The sequence below is a fragment of the Arachis hypogaea genome, chromosome 17 (genome assembly GCF_003086295.3).
Source record: "Arachis hypogaea cultivar Tifrunner chromosome 17, arahy.Tifrunner.gnm2.J5K5, whole genome shotgun sequence".
In the NCBI taxonomy this organism is placed as follows: Eukaryota; Viridiplantae; Streptophyta; class Magnoliopsida; order Fabales; family Fabaceae; genus Arachis; species Arachis hypogaea.
The window spans coordinates 10,211,300-10,226,862 of record NC_092052.1 but is presented as its reverse complement, the minus strand read 5'-3'; the positions used below and the strand labels follow the sequence as shown (position 1 = coordinate 10,226,862).

The 15,563-nt window shown below is 33.0% G+C and overlaps 1 protein-coding gene and 1 non-coding gene across 2 annotated transcripts; both read right to left on the bottom strand.

The window, feature by feature from the left end:
• Positions 1-813: 813 nt before the first annotated feature.
• On the bottom strand, positions 814-921 carry LOC112767570 (small nucleolar RNA R71). The gene has a single exon (XR_003185012.1). It is a non-coding gene; the product is annotated as a small nucleolar RNA R71 (small nucleolar RNA).
• Positions 922-5,330: 4,409 nt separating this feature from the next.
• LOC112766773 (jasmonate-induced oxygenase 2) lies at positions 5,331-9,579 on the bottom strand. The gene is made up of 3 exons (XM_025812667.2): positions 8,951-9,579; positions 7,891-8,221; positions 5,331-5,682 (listed from the first exon to the last, which is right to left on the bottom strand). The coding sequence occupies exons 1-3, from the start codon at positions 9,469-9,471 to the stop codon at positions 5,422-5,424; spliced, it is 1,113 nt and encodes a 370-aa protein (XP_025668452.1). The 5' UTR covers positions 9,472-9,579; the 3' UTR covers positions 5,331-5,421.
• Between the last annotated feature and the right edge of the window lie 5,984 nt (positions 9,580-15,563).

Here is a 15,563-nt window from a genome sequence, read left to right as displayed (position 1 = left end):
TTTTTAATTTTAATTTTAATTTTATCTTAATTTTCAAAAATCATTAACTCCTTTTCAAAAATTATTTTCGAAATTCTCTCTCTCCCATCTCCTTCTATTTATTTATTCATTTACTAACACTTCTCTTCATCTCAAATCACTGCTCCTATCCTCACCCTTGTGTTTGGATTATCCATTCTTCTTCACTCTTATTCCCTTTCTTCTTCTACTCACACAAAGAAACCTCCCTCTACTGAGGCAAAGAGGATCCCTATTATTATTTTCTGTCCCCTTCTTTTTCATATGAGCAGGAGCAAGGACAATAACATTCTTGTTGAAGCAGATCCTGAACCTGAAAGGACTCTGAAAAGGAAACTAAGAGAAGTTAAAATACAACAATCCAGAGACAACCTTACAGGAATTTTCGAACAAGAAGAGGAGATGGCAGCCGAAAATAATAATGCAAGGAGGATGCTTGGTGACTTTACTGCACCTAATTCTAAATTACATGGAAGAAGCATCTCCATCCCTGCCATTGGAGCAAACAATTTTGAGCTTAAGCCTCAACTAGTTTCTCTGATGCAACAAGACTGCAAGTTTTATGGATTTCCATCTGAAGATTCTTTTCAGTTCTTAACTGAATTCTTGCAGATATGTGATACTGTTAAGACTAATGGAGTAGATCCTGAAGTCTACAGGCTCATGCTTTTCCCTTTTGCTGTGAGAGACAGAGCTAGAATATGGTTGGACTCTCAACCTAAGGATAGCCTGAACTCTTGGGATAAGCTGGTCAAGGCTTTCTTAGCCAAGTTCTTTCCTCCTCAAAAGCTTAGTAAGCTTAGAGTGGATGTTCAAACCTTCAGACAGAAAGAAGGTGAATCCCTCTATGAAGCTTGGGAGAGATACAAGCAACTGACCAAAAAGTGTCCTTCTGACATGCTTTCAGAATGGACCATCCTGGATAATTTATACGCTTTTTGGCATTGTTTTTAGTATGTTTTTAGTAGGATCTAGTTACTTTTAGGGATGTTTTCATTAGTTTTTATGTTAAATTCACATTTCTGGACTTTACTATGAGTTTGTGTGTTTTTCTGTGATTTTAGGTATTTTCTGGCTGAAATTGAGGGACTTGAGCAAAAATCAGATTCAGAGGTTGAAGAAGGACTGCTGATGCTGTTGGATTCTGACCTCCCTGCACTCAAAGTGGATTTTCTGGAGCTACCAAACTCCAAATGGCGCGCTCTCAACGGCGTTAGAAAGTAGACATCCAGGGATTTCCAGCAATATATAATAGTCCATACTTTGCCCAAGTTTAGACGACGCAAAAGGGCGTTGAACGCCAGTTCTACGCTGTAGTCTGGAGTTAAACGCCAGAAACACGTCACGAACCAGAGTTGAACGGCAAAAACACGTTACAACTTGGCGTTCAACTCCAAAAGAAGCCTCTACATGTGAAAGCTTCATGCTCAGCCCAAGCACACACCAAGTGGGCCCCGGAAGTGAATTTCTGCATCAATTACTTACTTCTGTAAACCCTAGTAGCTAGTCTAGTATAAATAGGACTTTTTACTATTGTATTTACATCTTTAGTTTCATCTTCGGATCATCTTTGGATTATCTTTTGATCTATTGATCACGTTTGGGGGCTGGCCATTCGGCCATGCCTGAACCTTCATTACTTATGTATTTACAATGGTAGAGTTTCTGCACTCCATAGATTAAGGTGTGGAGCTCTGCTGTTCCTCAAAGATTAATGCAAAGTACTACTGTTTTTCTATTCAATTCAACTTTTTCCGCTTTTAAGATATTCATTCGCACTTCAATATGATGGATGTGATGATCGTGACAGTCATCATCATTCCCTCATGAACGCGTGCCTGACAACCACTTCCGTTCTACCTTAGATTGAATGGATATCTCTTGGATATCTAATATAGGGGACCGAGTCCGAGATATTAGAATCTTCGTGGTATAAGTTAGAACCCATGGATGGCCATTCCTGAGATTCGGAAAGTCTAAACCTTGTCTGTGGTATTCCGAGTAGGATCTGAGAAGGGATGGCTGTGACGAACTTCAAACTTGCGAGTGCTGGGCGTAGTGACAGACGCAAAAGGAGGGTGAATCCTATTCCAGTATGATCGAGAACCTCCAGATGATTAGCCGTGCCGTGACAGAGCATTTGGACCTTTTTCACAGAGAGGATGAGATGTAGCCATTGACAACGGTGATGCCCTATATAAAGCTTGCCATGGAAAGGAGTAGGACTGGTTGGATGGAGACAGCAGGAAAGCAGAGGTTCAGAGGAACGAAAGCATCTCTATACGTTTATCTGAAATTCTCACCAATGAATTACATAAGTATTTCTATCTTTATTTTCTGTTTATTTATTATTATTATTCGAAAACTCCATAACCAATTGATATCCGCCTGACTGAGATTTACAAGATGATCATAGCTTGCTTCATACCAACAATCTCTGTAGGATCGACCCTTACTCACGTAAGGTTTTATTACTTGGACGACCCAGTGTACTTGCTGGTTAGTTGTATCGAAGTTGTGACATATTATAAATTAAGATTAGAGCACCAAGTTTTTGGAGCCATTACCAGGGATCACAATTTCGTGCACCAGCACCATTGGGTAATCTAACAATTATTGGTTCAATTTTTCGAAAATCTTTGAAATCTTTGATGTTATATGAGACATGGTCCGTGGCACCAGTGTCTATTACCCAGGATTTATGCTTTTGAATGCATACATCTAGAGCCTGTATGTGAGAATTGAAATGCAAAAGATGAACCATTCTACCTTGATGAGGTGATGGCTGAGGTTGTATTGTAATCTGGCTGACACTATGGATATGCTTGACCTCTTGGTTGCTAAGTAGAGCTAGTAGGGCTTCCCTTTGATCTGGAGTGAATCCAGCCCCTGTGATTTCACTCGCTCCCAATTGGCCTTGACTGGTACTGAGTTCATCATTAATACCCTCAGTACCTGCATTTGTTGAGATGCAATTGAGGACTGGTGTGCCAGTGTTTTGAGAGTTGGAATATTCATATCGTTGTCTAAAATTGGGGGGAACCCGTGTTTCTTATAACAGGTATCAACACCATGTCCAGTCTTGTTGCAAAAGGTGCACTGCAGCCTGCTTCTGCCACCTTGTCCTCTCCCAGGCTGAAATCTACCTCCTCTGCTTCTCCCTCTCCCTCTACCTAGCGAAGACAACGCAGTGTTCAAGGGATGAGCAGAGTTAGCCAAAACCTTAATGTCCGAGGTAGAGTCAGGACTGAGAAACTGCCGTTCTTGCTGCGTGATCATAGCAAAGACCGCATTCAGATTTGGTAAACTATCCATGAGCATCATTTGTGATCGAATGGTGGAGTGTTGATCATTTAAACCTCGAAGAAACTTTGTCACCTTATCTTCCTCTCTTTGCTTTCTAATTATGGATAAGGCGCACGAACACCTTTTGTCACAGTTACATTGTGGCAAGATTCTAAAATTGTTGATTTCTTCCCAAATTGACTTGAGCTTGGTATAGTAATTCGTCACATTCATGTCTCCTTGCCTGAGTGCATACACTTCCTCATATAATTCAGCCACTCGAAATTTGTCCCCCTGATAATATCTATGCTTTAGCTCATCCCATATCTCATAGGCTAGATTGTTCCACAAAACACTTTGGTAGATATCTGGACTTAGTGAGAGGTTAAGCCAACCAACGACATATGTGTTGCACCTCTCCCACGCCTCAAACAGTGGATCTGAGCTATCCGGTTTCTCAATACTACCATCTATGAATTTCAGCTTATTTTTCGATTTGAGAGCTAACAGCATAGCTCTACTCCAGGCTCCATAGTTCGATCCAGTCAAAACAACAGAAGTGAGAGGTATACTTGGACTCTCATATGGGAGAATGAAGTACGAATTTGTAGGATCTTGACTCGGATTCGCACTTTTGCTGATGTGCGGTTGGATCGCGGCGATTTGATTGAAGAATGCAGCAAACTGAGTTGCGTCCATGGTGGGAAATTGCACTCCGCTAGAACTTGAATCGGAACTCATAATGACGGAAACTGTGGATCTGGTGCACAGATCTGAACCTTCCTCTTTCAATCTCGTTGATCGGAACACCTAATTGCTTCGATATGACTCGTCGAACTAGGAAGCCATTAGGCTCTCATCAAGCTCTGCGGTGTGAGTTCGAAAGAGGAGAAGAAGTTGTAGGATCGGAGAAGGAGAAATTGGAGATCGAAGAAGAAATTGCAGAAAGAGATGAGATCGGAAATCGAAGTATCTTGAAAGAGAAATTAGAATGCTTGAAGAGAACTCGAACTAAGAGAAATCAGTCTTGAAGAGGAATTTGAATCCATCATCTCTCTCCAACCACGATTGATGTTCGTGAATCGAAGATCACAATCGTTCACCGCACCATGTTGAAGGTTGCGCATGAGAACAGAGAAAAAATGCAGAGGATAGAAAAACCAGAGAGAAGGAGTGAAAATATATACTTGTGTTAAAATGATGAATTACTCTTTTACATAACTGATCTTCTTATATTTATACACAGCTAGTAGCATAAATATCTAACTACTCTAATCAGTTTTTTCTAACTAACTATCAGTGAACTCTCTTGTTAAGTAACAGTAACACTGTGGTCCAATCATTTCTATATCTTCATCCGATAATCTCTGATTCGAACCCTCACTTTGTAGGTCAACTATCTATAAGCATTCCACAATTGAAAATTATTATAGATAGATATTCTGTTGAGATAGATAGATATATATATATTCATTAAAAAATATTTTATAAATACCATAATAATTAACCGTTGATATCATTTATATCTTTAAACGCTCACGTTTACTAACTAAATAATGTTGCATTTTTTATTAACTAAATAAATATTAACTCTTCATCTATTATATTCTATATAACCATCTAGATTTAAAATTTAAAATTTATAATTTAAAATTTTTTAAATATTTTATTTACTATTATTTTTTCTTTTTAATAATAAATTAATTTTCAAAAAGTACTATACTCCTTACTTTTTTTCATAGCGTATTAACATTTATCACATCGTGTATATATTTTTAACAGAATAATCAATAACCAAAATAATCAAAAGGACAGAAAAATCTCACCATTATATTTTTAAATAATTTTATTCATATTTGTATAAATACTTGTATAATTTAGTTACGTTAGTTATATCTGAACTGTTCTAATAATATCTATATATAAAATATCATCACATTATATATATATATATATATATATATATATATATATATATATATATATATATATATATATATATATGACACAATTCTTTACATATAATATATATTACAACACAATTACCATAGAAGCTAATTAAGGGCAGTTAACATGTGATCATACAATGATTGATTAATAAAGAAATTATTTATGCATTTAGTTTGTTGATGGTGGTGGAGACTTTAAAGATTCAAGATGAGATTTTCCACAAGGTCCTTTCAATCTAATGAAGAGCCTGTATTTTTCATAGGTCATGGCCTTGTAGAGTGAAGGTCTTTCTTTGGTCACCAATTCCTTCACTGGTTCAATGGGTATGTCACTTTTAGGGTTGTAGAAGAACGCTAAGGAAACCCTCTCTTCATTTGAATTTACAATTACTCTGTGCTCTACACTCTTGTAAATTCCATTGCTTAGAACCTTGTCAAAAAAAAAAAAAAAATTAAAATTGTGTATGATGAGTTTCATATTGACAAGCTAATAATATCCATCAATGATCAATTGATCACATTTAAACTCCAAATTATAAATCCTAAATATTAATTAATAAATAAATAAATTAGAGTCATTATTTAAGTAAATATATAAGAGAAATGATTGAAAATTCTAATTCATCCACTTAATTATTTTTTAATATTTAAATAATTAAGTAAAAATCTAAATACATATTTTTTTGGAAAACATAAAAAAGTAAAAAAAATTCAAACAACTTTTTTATTTAAAATTTGGAGGATAATCGAAAAGATAAATTAAGATTTTTTTAATTTTTTTAATATATAATAAGTAGTCTTATAAATCAACATTGAAAAATAAACTCAGAATTATTGCATACATAATTAAATACATAAATTAGTCTATTTTTTCATATAGTTTTTGGTTGGGATCCAGCCTTTCCAGTTTACAACGGTAACCAACAAAATTTATACAAAAATGTTATTTGTACACTAAAATTAATCATTAAAATCAGCCACTAATACATTTGTATATAAATACATATATAATTTAATTTATTTTCAATGTGTATTTATATTCCAATATGTATTTTATATTAGTGGCTGATTTTAGAAACTAATTTTAGTGTACATGTAGCATTACTCAATATATAAAAATAATCACTCACATCCTATCACATGTGGCCACGTGGGTAGCTAACTTCTTCTTCTTATTATTATTTGTATTTGCGTACAGGAATAACAACTCATGCATCCATTATTAATTTATTATTAAGCCTTCATTTGCATGTTAGGTTTATTTAGTTTTACACAAATAAAGATAGATTATTCCCACCTACCTTGTAAACCCTACTCCATATTTAAATTGCACTCTTTTAGTAGAAAATCTAGTTCTCAATTATATAATTGGTTGCAATTATATATAAGATTACACAATTACTTCACTGTCACTAATAACCTACATAGTAGAAAGGCATGTAAAAGCACAAAAGAGCTTAACTTAAAGTATAAATCTTTTTATATATATACTTGATGCCTTTAACCTTCTGATGTCAGAGATGCAAACTAAAATAATATAATCTTGAATATCTCACTTCTAGCCGAAAGAAGAAAAAAAAAAAAAGAGAAGTAATATTTTTATATGTAGACTTACTTTCTTTTAGAAGCTATTTTAAAAGAAATATATATTGTATACTGATATTCTTTTTGATTATGATATATTACACGTAAATATTTTGATTGAAGAAAACATACCTTAATTTTTCTTACATTTAGATGATATTAGATCTAATATATAACCTTATAATATTCCATGAAATATCCTTGTAAATATAATAATATTGGATAGCTTTGTAGAATCACTGAATATAATAATCATTAAATATTATATAATTTCATGAGAGATCAGCAGATAATATAATAGTTAAGTTTTTTAATTGTATTACTCATAGAGAATCATGAGAAATCATATGTTAGTAGATGTACACACACATGCTCACAGTCCTATTAACTATTCATAAAATTAAATAATTTAATAGTAAATTATATACACACACAACAGCTACAATAATGTGAAGGCAACAACCACAAGATGGAAAAAATGACAAGGAACAAAATAAATAAAATAATCAAAATGCCTCAACTAAGTTCAAGTGCCCCCCTCCACGTGACAAATTCATTTATCACGAATATGTAAAACTTTTTGTTTAATTATAGTAAAAGAATTCTAGTGTTAGTTTTTTAATAAAAGGGTTCTGGACGATATAATAAAAACAAAAAAATATGATATAACAACAATAGTCTTTTAAGATTTTATGGTATGATGATAACATACATATTTTTTATAATTAACAAATTTATAATAGTTATTTAGAAAAATAGATTAATAATGATCAAATTTTAAATCTTTTAGTTACCAAAAAAAATTATATTTATCTAAAAAATTGAAAATGTTTAAGTAAGACATTTGAAATTTTTTTTGGTTAAAATTTGTCGCGAATCTAACTTCCTTTTAAAGCTAAAGTTTATCGCTGTCTCACTGGCTAATAGAATACTACATACACAAAGTGGGATTTAAATTTTTGACATTTATTTAAACGGATGAGTGAGCTGAACACTCGATTTGATTTAATGAAAAGAATATATAATAACTTAGAGAAATAAAAAGAATAATAACCTGAATTTGGTCTCCAATATTGACAATGAAGGCATGAGGAGAAGGCTTGACAGTGATCCAAGAATGGCCTCTACGAACTTGAAGGCCTGGAATATTATGATCAGGGAGCAAGAGAGTGATGCCACCTGGGTCTGAGTGTGATGAGAGACCCAAAGTCAACTCTGGCCTTGGACACTTTGGGTAGAAATTCACCCTTAAACATGCTCCTATGTCTTCTCCACCAAAACCATTTTGAAGACACTCCTCTTCTAATCCAAGGTTTTTTGATAGCACCTTCATCAACCTCCCACATAGATTCACCAACTCTCTTCCATACTCATCTACCACTTCCCTTTACACATATGATTTTGGATTTATTATATTATTAACATATTTCTATTTATACAAGTGTTATTATATGAGTATTTATCCAATAAAAAATTAAATTAACAAGATTATATCTTTAACATGTTTTTTCTTTATGTAAAAATCTTTGATAATCATATAAAATTATTTATTTTAAAAATTTACATCAATAAAAAAATATATAAATAATTATATCTTTAACCATATAATTAACTACCGCGGATATAAACCATCGTCATCTATAATATATATGAACCAACCAAAAGTAAAAGAATTTATAGAAAAGTGTAGACACAAAAAGTAGTTGATGATTGGGGGTTTTTGGATTTTATTAACTTCTACGAAACCATTGTCTTTAATTTGTTCCAAAAGACTCCAGTGGGCTAGCTAGGCATGTGTTTGTACTTTAATTTGTGGGGTCTAAACACCAAAATCTATACTAATAATAGCATCCTAACATGCATACACAAATTAATTACTACATGTAAAAAAAATTAAAAAGATATATCCTTTGTATTTGTTTTAAGGTGAAGTCTTCACCTGAAGTTGATATCTGAGAGTCGTTAGATGAAAATTTAATCAAATCAGTCAAATCATCTAACGGTTATCAGGTATGAACTTCACGTGAAGCCGACTCTACCTGAGTTTTCACCTTGTTTTAATTTGTTAAGAATGAATGAAAGAGTCTATATATAAAAAAGAGAAGAAAAGAAACCTGCAAGAAGGAGGGTGAGAAGGCCATTTATTAAAGTCCTTCAAGTTGAATGGAAGAAAATGAAGATAATAATAATCACTCCAATCAAGAATTGCACCCTTCTCCACCCCTAATCTGCTTCCATAACCTTCATATGTCTTTGGAGAGTTTGCATACTTCTGCTTCTCCTCCATGGGCATGTGGAAGAACTTCCTCCATGTTTCTCTTGCCATGTCCATCAATTCATGGCTAACACCATGGTTCACCACTTGGAAGAACCCCCACTCTTTACAAGCCTCTGAAATCTTGTTAAGTGTTAAGGCTCTTATTTTTGGGTCCTCACTATACACACCCTTTAGATCAATGATTGGTATGTTGATGCAATCATCATCACTAATCATATTATTATTGGAATTTGGACGCTCACTTATGGGTTTGATATACCTTTCAGGGATTGAGTTTGAACCTTTGATGCTTTCAGACAAGGATTGAACCCTGATTATAGGTTCTGGCCATTCCTGTGGGCTATCATTCATCATCATTGTTTATTTCTATGTGTTGTTATTCTTCTTTTGCTACAATAGTTTCAGTTACTACTAGGCTTTCTTTATTTCTAAGGTTCTAATTTCATCTCAACCTCATATATATACAATTCTATGTCATACTAGTATTGATTTTTTATTTCAATACAAATTTTTTGTATGTTTTATTGTAGAAATAGAAAAATATAAAAATTGTCTCTATAACATTCTTAGTGTTATTTTTTAGTAGAAATATTTTATTTGTTCTGTATGTTCCTTCTTCAAGTAAATCTTTATCTACCTAAGTTTTAATATATATTTTTATCCTATAAATAATCATAAAATAAAATCTTTGACTGATTACAAAAAACACTTAATAAAATGTCACCAAAAAAATTTATTAAGGTTTTAGTTTTTATTTTAAAAATTTTAATTTTTTGTATTTTCAATAAAAAAAAATTAAAATTTTATATTCAAAATTTAAAATTTTAATTTTAATTTTTAATCACCGGACATGATATTGAAAGAGAAATTTAAAGAGGAGAGGTCAGAGGTATGGGTGTAGGAAAATGTGGACCATGCTATGTGGGGACCGTCATGGACTTGGAATTTGAAACGTGTATTTGATGGGGTTTTAGAGGTGCATGTGAAATGAGAATTAAATAATAAATTCCAGAAGAAATATAAATAGAAAACTAACATGGTTTTTTTTTTTTTTTTTTTTTTTTTTTTTTTTTTTTAATTTCCAAGGTGGGGGAAAGCGGGTTAACAAGGGTATTTAATGCTGACATTAACAATTAAAAAAATTATGTGAATGAAGTTTAAGTTAATTAATATTAGTCGTCAATTTTAATATTTAATTTTATAATTTAAAATTTAAGATTTAAAATTTAAAATTTAAAACAAATAAAATCATTTTAAAATATTAGACTGAAAAAATTAATTACCTAATATTATTTTAATTAGGGGTGTTCGTGGTGCAGTTTAAATCGGTTTTGAGCAAAAATTTATTTGATTCGAATACTAATTTTACTTGCGGTACGATTTGGATTGGATTTGTAATTTTATAAATTAAAAAAATTAAATACATAACAAGTTTCAGTATCAAATTTTAAATAATTAATAATGAAATAACAAGTCTCAATAATATATATCTTAAAAAATTAATAATAACATAATAAAAATAAAATTATAGGTTAATTAATATAAAATAAATCTCATTTTAAACATAAAATATTTATTAAATAATAATAATATATAAATATATAAAAATATATAATAAATTGAACATATTATAAGTAAAATTATAAATATAATAATAAAATAATAATATTATAATATATTGTGCGGTTTAGATTAAATTGGATTGGATCGATTATGAGAAGTAGATTTGAAATTCGATCTGATCCATGAAGTTTATAAAAAATAAAATCTAATCAAATCTAAATTAATGTGTTTTTAATCAATTTTCAATTTGAATTGAATTTAATAAACGATTTAATTTAGATCGATTTAGATTTAAAACCCCCTTAATTTTAATTAGGAAAAGTGTACTATCTGAACTTGCAGCTTGGAGGCAGAGAAGTTTTGGAAAGCTTATTACTAAGTTTGCTTTTACCAATATATATGCTAATTAATACATATTATCTAAAATTTGCAGTTAGATGTAATTTTTCATATTTATTTAATTTTAATTTTATATTCATTTTTAAATTAATTATATTTTTAACTATACATAATTATTAAGACAAATATTAAATTTTATTAAAAAAATTATAAATTAAAAATATTTATAATTCATAACATATTTTTTTTATAAATAAAATATATTTTTTATTCTTAAAATTTGTCAAAAATTTTAAAAATACTCTTAATTTTAATTTGTTTTGATTTTATTCTTAATATCTTCTATTCGATTTGCAACAATTTTATTCCTTTCTTCAAATTTTTTTGATCAAAATATAGTCAACAACATTTTTTTTTAATTTTATCCTTTAAAAGACTATTCACCATCATCATCATTTTTAAAATATGTTCTTCTCTCTCTTCAAAACATCCCTCCTCAAATCCTCCATGTCCTTCATGGTCGTGTGGAGACCCTTGGTCCTTCTCCCTAACCATGTAACTGCCGTCGGAGGACAATAAGTAGCCTTTGGAAAAAATCCCGGCTCCGATGAGCTTTCTGTTATAGAGGGATGGATCGAAATTCAAAGTGAGCTCACATTGTTTGCGCCACCTTGTGGGAACCAGAGGCATGCCAGAATCGTCGAAGTTCTTTGTCTTCGGCCTCATCCTAGTGTCGAGGATCCCGAACCGACAGAACCTATAAGAACCGATTTAACCGCTTTAATAAAATAATAATTTTAACTGCACAGAATCGGTTTGAAAAATTAGACATCTTAATTTGAAAATATAAAGGTAAAATTTGAATTCAATGAATTTTTCTGAGTGGGAAAATGTATATTTTACGAAAATTTGTTGTAAAAATGCGTACCGGCACTTAAGCCAGAAGTACCAATTCTAGTCTGACCGGAAGCGCGTATTGAGAAAAATAAGATTTTAAAAATTTAATTTATTATTTTGAAATGACAAAAATAATTTAGAATTAAAAATCGAGCACTAATTCTAAAGGTTTGGCCCAAAATTGAGTCAAACGGGCCAAAAACACTAACGGGTTGGACCGGGCTCAAGTTGGACCCAAGTCTAATATATATAACCCTCATTAATGAGCATTTCAGCTCATTCCTTGCAGCCAAGAGAGGGAGCACGGTGAGAGTGAGAGTGAGAGAGGAGAGCAAAAAAACAAAAACACTATTCACTTCTTCATTCTTTTGCTTGTATCTTGAGCTACGATACTCCAATTGACGAGCCGTTTACGGTCATGCGAAGTTCTCGCTGAGTCCATCATTTCTAACTAAGGTTTGTAGGTAGGAACTCAAAACTTGTACTCCAATTTTCTGCCCTAACATTTTCGCATTTTTATGTTTGGTTTTTGAGTAGATTTTGTAATTTTGTTTGTTTAGGGGTGATCTAGCATTATAATATTATTAGGTTTTGTCCCTAATCTCGTTGGGTAAGGTAAGATCTCACTGAACCCTTGTGTTTAGTTATTTTTGTAAAACCTAAGTTTGATGTTGGTATGTTGTATGATGTTAGATTGAGTTTTGGTGTTTATCGGAGTTGGTTTGAGACTTTTGGATCGAGCTTGGTGGCTTCGTTTTGGTGTTTGGTGCATTTTAGGAATCGGCCAAAGTATAGTTTCAGTTTCCTTTATGTAATATGTAATATTTATTGACACTTAGGCTAATGGACCTTAGGATAGGATTGGATTGGTTGTTAAAAATTGTGAATTGATGATGTATGTTGATTTTGATGAATGTGATGATTTTGATGATACTATGATGTTATTGTTAATGAGTGATATTGAGTATTGATATTAGTGTTGAATGATATAATTTATGAGGATTGAAGATGTCATAGGATGGATGAGGTTTATGAGTGGTTGGATTGTGCAAATTGGTTAATATTGATATTTTGATTTGGAAGTTGTGAATTGTATTGGATTTGTGGTGGGAAGAGTTAGAAGAGAATGAGTGGGATAGAGGTTGAAATTGATGGAAATGATATGAAATGGTAAGTTATTGTGTGTGGTGGTGTTTTATGATGATTGGGTATGTTTTGGTTTGTTTTGGTTAGGGAATTTGGAAAGTAGAGAACTTTGATGTTTTGTGTAAAATTTAATTTTTGGTGAACTTTGTCAGATCATAACTTGAGCCTCAATTTTTAAAATTTGTTGAAAATTACTTTAAATTAAAGATGATTTAAAGAGCTTTAAATTGATATATAGTTTGAGAAAAATAGAGTTTTGTAGGGAAAATTATGAACGTTTAAAGTTTGGGATCTAAAACTGAAATTTCTGCAACTTAATTTTTCTAGATTCTGATATACATGCATACGCGGAACCATGCCTCATACGCGGATGGTGGCCTCTATCTAGCACTCCTGCGTACGCGGCCCAGGTATGCGTACGCGAACGTACCTTTTTCAACATATGCGTACGCATGATAGGGGTGTGCGTACGCACAACCGCTGTTTTGTTGAAAATGTGTTTTTCTTCACTTTTAAGTGTTCCCTAGTTTTTCAAACTTCTTTAACTTTTCCTTAAGACTTGTGGATAGTAATTAGGCCCTAAGACTAGTATAGATAGATTTATGTTTGAGATTAATAGATTTATGTACGGGTTTTAGAAGACGGTGACTTAGGCTTGGTATGTCTGTTGGGTGTTTTCGTCTTGTTAACTAATGGGGAGCTAGGTTGATGATGAACTTGATATATTGATGAATGATTATGGTTAATGGAATGAGTATAAACAGAAGTGTGCTATAAGCAGTGGCCTCTGAGATGGATTATGTGTTTGTGACATGCATTGTTCTCCATCGTAGGGATTGTGGTAGTCTCCCACCTATGTTCGGATGTGAGGGTTGTAGCAGTCTCCCACTTGTGTGAGGTAGCGGTGCCAGCGTAGGAGTTGAGGCAGTCTCCCGTCTACGTTGAGATATGAGGGCTATGACAGTCTCCCGCTCACATAACCTTTTTGCTGCTAGAGTGAACTTAGACACTATAACTCAAAAGAGTGTGTCGGGCACTATAACTCGCGAGGCGCAAGATAACATAAGAGTGAGCATGGCACTATATCCCTGGTCGTGACAGAAAAGCAACATCACCGGGGATGTGTCGGGTTGGCATTTTGAACCGACAAGTGATATCACGAGCCATATAGGATAGACATTCATCATATGCATCTTCTATATGCTTGCTTGCTTTGATTACTTGAATTATGCCTATTTGAATAACATGCCTAAATGTTAGTTGAATTACCTGCTATATATGTATATTACTTGTGTTTTACTTGCTTGTATTATCTGTGATTGTTTGGTGCTGAGGAGGTCAGGTAGGCGGCGGTGATGGGATCGCGCGGAAGTTAGGTTAGTTAAGGCTGTGGGATATAGCGGTGTGACTAGTTTTAGTTAGAAATTCCCTAAGTTTAGATAACCCTATTTTGGTTTATGGTTTAAGTTTTTTTTTTTTTTTTTTTGGTTAAGCTTGAATATTTGTGATGTGAAGTTCTAGAATTGTCTTTGGCATCCCGAAACCTTACATCTTACATATTGGGCACTGTTACCATACTGAGAACCTCTGGTTCTCATACCATATGTTGTTGTTTTTCATATGCAGGTCGTAACCCACCTCGATGAGTTACGAGATGGTGACGGAGCGGAAGATCTTAGTTTATGCACTCTTTTGTATTTTGATTATTTGTTGTAGTATTTTCTTTCACATTTTTATTTTAGACTTTATGGCCTTAGAGGCTTTATTTGAGAGATAAGTTGTATAAGCTGTTTAAGACTTCTAAAACTCTATTGTATTCCAATTTGACTAGCCTTAGAGGCTTGTATGTATCTTGTTTATTTTAATTATTACCTTATGTATCCTGGAGCTATCTACAAAATTTTAAATGTATTATGTCTTGTTCTGTTCATACCTACGCGTTTAGTTATCGTGTGTGAATGCTTCGCGTTTTGTAATTCCGCTTTAAACGACTTTGAGCTTTACTCTTTCATTGGGCTTCTAGTTATATATATATATTAAGCTTTAGAACTGTCGTAACGTCTTGTTATCCTTCGCTTTACGGCTAGAGGTAAGACTTAGGGTAATGTGGTGTTACAGAACCCCCAGCCCCAACCCGACCTAGCAGACACTACAAGACGAGGCCTCTCCTTCCCTTCTCCATGGCCGTCGCTACTGTGCTTCAAAGAAGATCATTCATCGCGCGCCCTTGCTTCCAGCATTTTCCCTATCGCCTCAGCCGTTGGTCTCCGTCGTTGCCAATCGGTGGGGGGACCAGGTTTGTCGATGATGACACGACACCACTGTTGAGATTCTCGCCCAGATGCTACCTCTAATACATCTGTCGTCCTTGGATGCAAGACTTCGACCGTCGTTGATGACTGAAAACTTGGTAACTATCGCTACCATTGCTATGATTCCACCCTTGTGTTGTAGCGTCATTTTCTTTTTCTGCCTCTCTGCACCTCCTTCTCCAACCCGAATCT